The sequence below is a fragment of the Indicator indicator genome, chromosome 4 (genome assembly GCF_027791375.1).
Source record: "Indicator indicator isolate 239-I01 chromosome 4, UM_Iind_1.1, whole genome shotgun sequence".
NCBI lineage: Eukaryota > Metazoa > Chordata > Aves > Piciformes > Indicatoridae > Indicator > Indicator indicator.
The window spans coordinates 17423407-17431036 of record NC_072013.1 but is presented as its reverse complement, the minus strand read 5'-3'; the positions used below and the strand labels follow the sequence as shown (position 1 = coordinate 17431036).

General features: G+C 46.4%; 1 protein-coding gene across 1 annotated transcript; it reads left to right on the top strand.

Annotated features, from left to right (window-relative positions):
- The first annotated feature begins 3521 nt into the window (after positions 1-3521).
- On the top strand, positions 3522-6632 carry RAG1 (recombination activating 1). Its single transcript, XM_054400045.1, has one exon. The coding sequence runs from the start codon at positions 3522-3524 to the stop codon at positions 6630-6632; it is 3111 nt and encodes a 1036-aa protein (XP_054256020.1).
- The last annotated feature ends 998 nt before the right edge of the window (positions 6633-7630 follow it).

The window sequence follows — 7630 nt, the reverse complement described above, 5'->3', positions numbered from 1 at the left end:
GGTGAGGATGCATCTCAAATTTTGTGTCCAGTTCTGGGCCCCTCAGTTCAAGAAGGACCTCAGGGAACTGCTTGAGAGAGTCTGGCACAGAGCCACAGTGGCCATCTTCCTTAGGAGGAGAGCCTGAGGGAGCTGAGGGCTCTGGAGCTTGGAGAGGAGGAGCCTGAGGGTGACCTCATTGCTGGTGATGAAGATGTGCAGGGGGAGTGCCCAGAGGCTGGAGCCAGGCTCTGCTGCGTGATGCCTAATGCCAGCACAAGCGGCAATGGTGGAAGTTGAGGCATAGGAAGTTCCATGGAAACAGAAGGAAATTTTTTTCCCTGTGAGGGTGACAGAAGACTGGAACAGGATGCCCAAGGGGTTTGTGGAATCTCCTTCTCTGGAGATATTCAAAACCTACCTGGGTGTGTGCCTGTGTAATCTGCTCTAGTTGACCCTGCTCTGGCAGGGGGGTTGGATTGGATGAGCTTTTGAGGTCCCTTCCAACCCCCAACATTCTGTGATTCTGTGATTCTGTGACTGGATATCTTTCTTATGAAGGATACCTTCCCAACAGGCACCAAACTGAGATTTCAGAACTAAGATGAGGGAGAACAGATTTGGACTGGAGATTAGGAAGAAACTTTTTATAGTGGGGGTGAGGAGGCACTGACACAGGTTGCCCAGGGAGGCTGTGGCTGCCCCCTCCCTGGAGGTGTTCAAGGCCAGGTTGAATGAGGCCTTGAGCAACCTGGGCTGGTGGAAGGTGTCCCTGCTCATGGCAGGGGGGTTGAAATTATGATCTTTAGGGTCCCTTCCAACTCAATTAATTCTAGGATGCTCTGTTTCTATGATTTTTAACAAGTTGTTTGAATTGCTAAGTGGTAATATAATCAGCTATAGAAACCACAGCCATACCCATATCATTTTTAGCTCCAGTATATGGTCTTGATGTCTAGTTTTCCTCTTTTTTATTCTAAACACCAACCAGACTCCTAAAACCACAATAAATCAGAAAACATATCTGCATAATCTCTCTCCTGTTTGTTTACTTGGTGCACTTCTTGTAGCCAGGTATTGAAAAATAGGTTGGTCACTTTTATTGTGCCTTTTATTTTGTTTCCTAAGTCTGATGCAGTAGCAAAAAGTTTCAGTGTTTGGGGAGACAATCTTTTCATGCAGTACCACATTGATGCTACTTCTGGTTGTATCTTTCTGAGAGGTAAAATCGGGGTCAAATTTGAACAGATATTTTCAACCTTATATACCAGTAATCTATACAAAGAGAGTTCTCGACAGGGTACTTAATCAAATGACTGACTTACAGTGTATAAATATTCTCTTCAGAACAAATCTGCAGCCACTATAAATTGTCAGGTCTTCTCTAGGGTCCAGGGAATGATAGCACTCTGCATCAACAGAAGACACACTCCTCTGACTTTAATGGAGCTGCTCATATTCATTAAGCACATGCTAAAGTGCCTTACAGAATCACATAGTCACAGCATAGCAGGGGTTGGAAACAACCTCCAGAGATCACAGAATTGTCAGGGTTGGAAGGGACCTCAAGGATCATCCAGTTCCAACCTCCCTGCCACAGGGAGCGCCACCTCACACTAGAGCAGGTTGTCCACAGCCACATCCAGCCTGGCAAAAAATCTCCAGGGATAAGGCTTCCATCACCTTCCTGGGCAACCTGTTCCAGTGTCTCACCACCCTCATGGTGAAGAATTTCTTCCTAATGTCTAATCTGAATCTCACCTCCTCTATCTTGGATCCATTCCCCCCAGTCCTATCACATGACATTCTAAAAAGTCCATCAGCAGCTTTCTTGTAGCCCCCTTCAGGTACTGGAAGGCCACAAGAAGGTCTCCTCGGAGCCTTCTATTCTCCAAACTGAACAACCCCAACTCTCTCAGCCTGTCTTCAAAGGAGAGGTGCTCCAGTCCAACCCTGCTGCTAAAGCAGGGTCAGCCAGAGCAGCTTGCCCAGGATTGCAATGTCCAGGTGTGTTTGGAATCTCTCCAGAGAAGGAGGATCCACAACATCTCTAGGCAGACTGCTCCAGGGTTCCAGCACACTCAAAGTAAAGAAGTTTTATCCCTATGTTTACGTGGAACTTCCTGTGTTCTAGTTTGTTCCTTGTCCTGTCACTGGGCACCACTCAAAAGAGTCTGGTCCCATCTTCTTGTCCTGTCACTGGGCACCACTCAAAAGAGTCTGGTCCCATCTTCTTGCCCCTTGCCATTTAGATATTGATAAGCATTGAGAAGATCTCCTCTCAGTCTGCTCTTCTCCAGGCTAAAGAGCCCCAGGTCTTCCAGCCTTTCTTCATAAGAGAGATGCTTCAGTCCCCCCAGCACCTTTGCCACCCTAAACTGGAGCCTGAATAAATTCTGCACTGGAATTTAGTATGTGCTGCTCTGCACATGTAGACTGTCACACGCTAGGCACTTCAGAGCAAATCAAGTGATCTGAGAGCAGTGGTCTGGCTGATTTGGATAATATAGCATCAGGCAGACAAAATTGTGTCTGTCAGACACCAGTTGAGTTCATTTCCTTATCAAAACCTCACCAAGCTTTTGGAATGTGACTCTGTTATCTGCAGCAGTTTTACTGATGGTAAGGTCAGCCAAGCAAAAGAAGGGGCTGATTTGGAGATCCATACTGGATGGCTAAAAGCTTTGTGAAAAATGCAGCAGTGACCTGTTAGACACATGGTTGCATCAGAATCAAAACACATTTGGGGACTTACCAGAGATACAGAGTGGACAGTCATGCCTGGGCCTCTCACTTCAGTTGTGTCTCTGATGAGTGACTTGTTTTCAAAGCACTTCTCACTTAAAGTGATGAGAACTGTTCCATCAAAACCCAGTGCTCATGCAGCCTAGCAGGCAGCTGTGTGCTGGGCTGCAGCCAGAAGTGTGGTCAGCAGGGCAAGAGAAGGGATTCTGCTCCTTGGCGCTGCTCTGCTGAGACCTCACCTCCAATCCTGCCTCCAATTCTGGTGTCCCCAGCAGGAGACAGAACTGCTGGAGTGAATCCAGAGGAGGCTACAAAGATGATCCAAGACCTAGAGCACCTCTGCTATTCGGACAGGCTGAGGGAGCTGGGGTTGTTCAGCCTGGAAAGAAGACTCTAGGGGGACCTTAGAGGTGCCTTCCAATATCTGAAGGAATCCTACAGGAAGGCTGCTGAGGGGCTATTCATGAGAGTGTCTAGAGACAGGACAAGGGGGAATGGTTTAAAGCTGAGGGAGAGCAGGGTTAGACTGGAGCTGAGGAAGAAGTTCTTCAGTACAAGGCTAGTGAGACTCTGGAACAGCCTGCCCAGAGAGGTTGTGGATGTCTCCTCTTTGGGGGTGTTCAAGGCCAGGTTGGATGAGGTCTTGAGCACCTGAGTCTAGTTGAGAGGTGTCCTTGCTCATGGAATTGATGATCTCTGAGCTTCCAATCTGAGCCATTCTATCTCAATTTTGGAAGACAAGCTAACTTACTGCTTCTTTCTCTTTCTCAGGTGATCTGGTTTCTGCCAGACTGCAGATGCCAGTAGCCTCACAAATGGACCTGCCTGAAGAAATTCAGCATCCGTATTCAAAATTTTCTGACTGGAAATTCAAGTTGTTTAAAGTGAGATCTTTCGAAAAGACACCTTCTGATGATGGCCAGCACCTAAACAAAGATCAGGCAGAAGAGGTCACTTCTTCAAAAAAAGAAACTGTTCTTCATGAGCATGAAACAGTGACAAGAGAAGAGGTGGATTTAGGGGGCGATAGGCATGCACTTGAGAGGGATGCCAAGGACACGAAAACACAAGACAAGGAAGCTCATAAAAAAAATCTGAAGCAACTTTGCCGCATCTGTGGAGCCTCTTTCAAAACTGATTGCTACAAGAGGACTCACCCAGTGCATGGGCCAGTGGATGATGAAACCCTGTTGCTTCTGAGAAAGAAAGAGAAAAAAGCAACCTCTTGGCCAGACCTTATCGCTAAGGTTTTTAAGATTGATGTGCGAGGGGACATCGATACTGTCCACCCCACTCAATTCTGTCACAACTGCTGGAGTATTATCCACAGGAAATTCAGTAATACCTCATCTGAACTATATTTTCCTAGGAAGAGCACAATGGAGTGGCAACCTCACTCTCCAAACTGTGACATATGCCACATTGCTAGCCATGGAGGCAAGAGAAAAGGCCAGCCGCCCAGCGTACATCATGGCAAACGTCTGAAGACCATTGCAGAATGTGCTCTAGCCCACAGAGGTGGAAAGAACCAAGCACAGATCAGGAACAAAAACATAATGAAAGAGATTGTCAATTGCAAGAATATACATCTCAGCACCAAGCTGCTTGCAGCTGATTATCCACTGGATTTCATTAAATCCATCTCCTGCCAGATCTGTGACCATATTTTGGCAGATCCAGTGGAAACAACATGTAGACACTTGTTCTGCAGAACTTGCATCCTTAAATCTGTCAAGGTTGTGGGTAGCTATTGCCCTTCCTGCTGGTACCCTTGCTTCCCTACTGATCTGGTAACCCCAGTGAAATCTTTCCTGAACGTTCTCGATAGCCTGAGTATAAGGTGCCCTGTAAAGGAATGTGATGAAGAGATCTCACATGGAAAATATGGCCAACACCTCTCCAGCCACAAGGAGATGAAAGATAGAGAGCTCTACAGCTACATAAATAAAGGTGGCCGACCAAGGCAGCATCTCCTGTCTTTGACCAGGAGAGCTCAGAAACATCGTCTGAGAGAGCTGAAACGCCAAGTCAAGGCTTTTGCTGAGAAAGAAGAGGGCGGTGATATGAGGGCTGTGTGCATGACTCTGTTCCTGCTGGCTTTAAGAGCGAAAAATGAACACAAACAAGCAGATGAACTGGAGGCTATAATGCAGGGGAGGGGATCTGGGCTTCACCCTGCTGTCTGCCTGGCCATACGAGTCAACACATTTCTGAGCTGCAGCCAGTATCATAAAATGTATAGAACAGTGAAAGCTGTCAGTGGGAGGCAGATCTTCCAGCCCCTGCATGCTCTGCGTGCTGCTGAGAAGGCCCTCCTGCCAGGGTATCATCCCTTCGAGTGGAAGCCTCCCTTGAAAAATGTATCTACTAACACAGAAGTGGGAATTCTAGATGGACTCTCAGGATTGCCACTCTCAGTTGATGACTACCCGGTAGATACAATTGCAAAGAGATTTCGATATGATGCAGCCTTGGTTTGTGCCTTAAAGGACATGGAGGAGGAGATCCTGGAAGGCATGAAAGCAATAAACCTGGATGACTGTTTGAGTGGTCCTTTCACTGTAGTAGTAAAGGAGTCCTGTGACGGGATGGGAGATGTCAGTGAGAAGCATGGAAGTGGGCCTGTTGTGCCAGAGAAGGCTGTTCGCTTTTCTTTCACGGTCATGAACATCGCTATAGTGCTGGGGAACAAAAGCAAGAGGATCTTTGAAGAAGTAAAGCCCAACTCAGAGTTATGCTGCAAGCCCTTGTGCCTTATGCTGGCTGATGAATCAGATCACGAAACTCTGACGGCAATCCTGAGCCCCCTCAGAGCAGAAAGAGAAGCTATGAAAAACAGCCAACTGCTGCTTGAAATGGGAGGCATCTTGAGAATGTTCAAATTCATCTTTAGGGGTACAGGATATGATGAGAAACTTGTGCGAGAAGTGGAGGGGCTGGAAGCCTCAGGTTCTGCTTACATTTGTACCCTGTGTGATGCAACCCGCCTGGAGGCATCCCAGAACTTGGTCTTCCACTCCATCACCAGGAGCCATGCTGAAAATCTGGAGCGATATGAAATCTGGAGGTCCAACCCATATCATGAATCTGTCGATGAGCTCCGTGATAGGGTGAAGGGTGTTTCAGCCAAACCTTTTATTGAGACAGTGCCCTCCATAGATGCCTTGCACTGTGACATTGGCAACGCAGCTGAGTTCTACAGGATTTTCCAGATGGAGATTGGTGAAGTTTACAAGAATCCTGATGTGTCTAAAGAGGAAAGGAAGAGGTGGCAGTTGACTCTTGACAAACACCTCAGGAAGAAGATGAACTTGAAGCCCGTGATGAGGATGAGTGGAAATTTTGCTAGGAAACTCATGTCCAAAGAGACAGTCGAGGCAGTATGTGAATTAATCAAGTGTGAGGAAAGGCGTGAAGCCCTAAAAGAGCTGATGGACCTTTACCTGAAGATGAAGCCGGTGTGGCGATCCTCAAGCCCTGCCAAGGAGTGTCCAGAATTGCTGTGCCAGTACAGCTACAATTCACAGCGTTTTGCTGAGCTCCTAGCTACAAAGTTCAAGTACAGATATGAGGGCAAGATTACCAATTATTTCCACAAAACCCTTGCTCACGTTCCTGAAATCATTGAAAGAGATGGGTCCATTGGGGCCTGGGCAAGTGAAGGGAATGAGTCTGGAAACAAACTGTTCAGGAGGTTCCGAAAAATGAATGCCAGACAGTCCAAATGCTATGAAATGGAGGATGTCTTGAAGCACCACTGGCTCTATACCTCCAAGTACCTACAGAAGTTCATGAATGCTCACAAAACATTAAAAAGCCAGGGCTTCACCATTGATCCAAAGGAGAGTTTAGGTGGCACCTTGCCACTGGAGGAGGTCTTGGAAAGCAACAATTCAGAGGATGTCTAAATGTGAAACTTGGATGTTTTTAAGGCCAGGCTGGATGTGGCTCTGAGCCATCTGATCTAGTGCGAGGTGTCCCTGCTCATGGCAGGGGGGTTGGAACTGGATGATCCTTGTGGTATCTTCCAACCCTGACAATTCTGGACTTTAGTGTTGGGTTTGTGATGGTGGCTTCCTGCAAGGAGACAGCTTCTTCTTCAGGCCTGTGGAGGTACAGGGAAATTTGAAATGCTCATTTTTAAACTCCCTGTTCAAGGTGCCAAGGGGAGTTTAATAAACACCATGTCCCCTGGGAGTTTCCAAAGAGATAATGCAATGGTGCACTTAGGAGCTGTTACGCGAGATGACAGCAGAAAGAAATTGAAGGGTCTTCAATTTCTTTTGGTCTTTGAGAGTCCTGTGTAAGTCAGAAAGCCAAAGCAAAAAAGGTTTTATATAATGGAGTGTTTTGGAATGATTATGATCCCAGAGTTATGACAGGTGCTGAAAGAGGGAGCAAGGCTGTTTGTTCTGCTTGCACTTATAAGATTGTTCTGCTGTTTTTGAAAAGGGTTTGATTATTTTATGGATGGTTCTTTAGCTTTTACAAGTGAAGATTAGTCAGTGAGACATTGGAGCAATTGTTTTGGGACAGAACTCAGTTATTTTCCTATAAAACAGTGAATAAAGATGCAACTTTGATGTCCTGTGTGAAAAAAATCTCACTATTTACCATGTATGTGGCAGTCTTGCTGAGTGGATGGTGAGTTCATGTTGTAGTGTGGTGGGCTGAAATTCCTCTCCCACATTAACTACTCCAGACTAGCTCAGTTCGGAAGCAAATGTAGCTGTATTTACCAGCAAAAACTACAGTCTACAATGGAATGCAATGAATATGTACAAATATACAGGATTTACAGTATTTACAAATATGTACAATTAACAGAAACAGCACAAACCCTCCTGGCCAAAGCCAGAAAAGCTACCCCCCTGCCTCCCCCTTCCCTCCCTTCCCCAGACTCCCC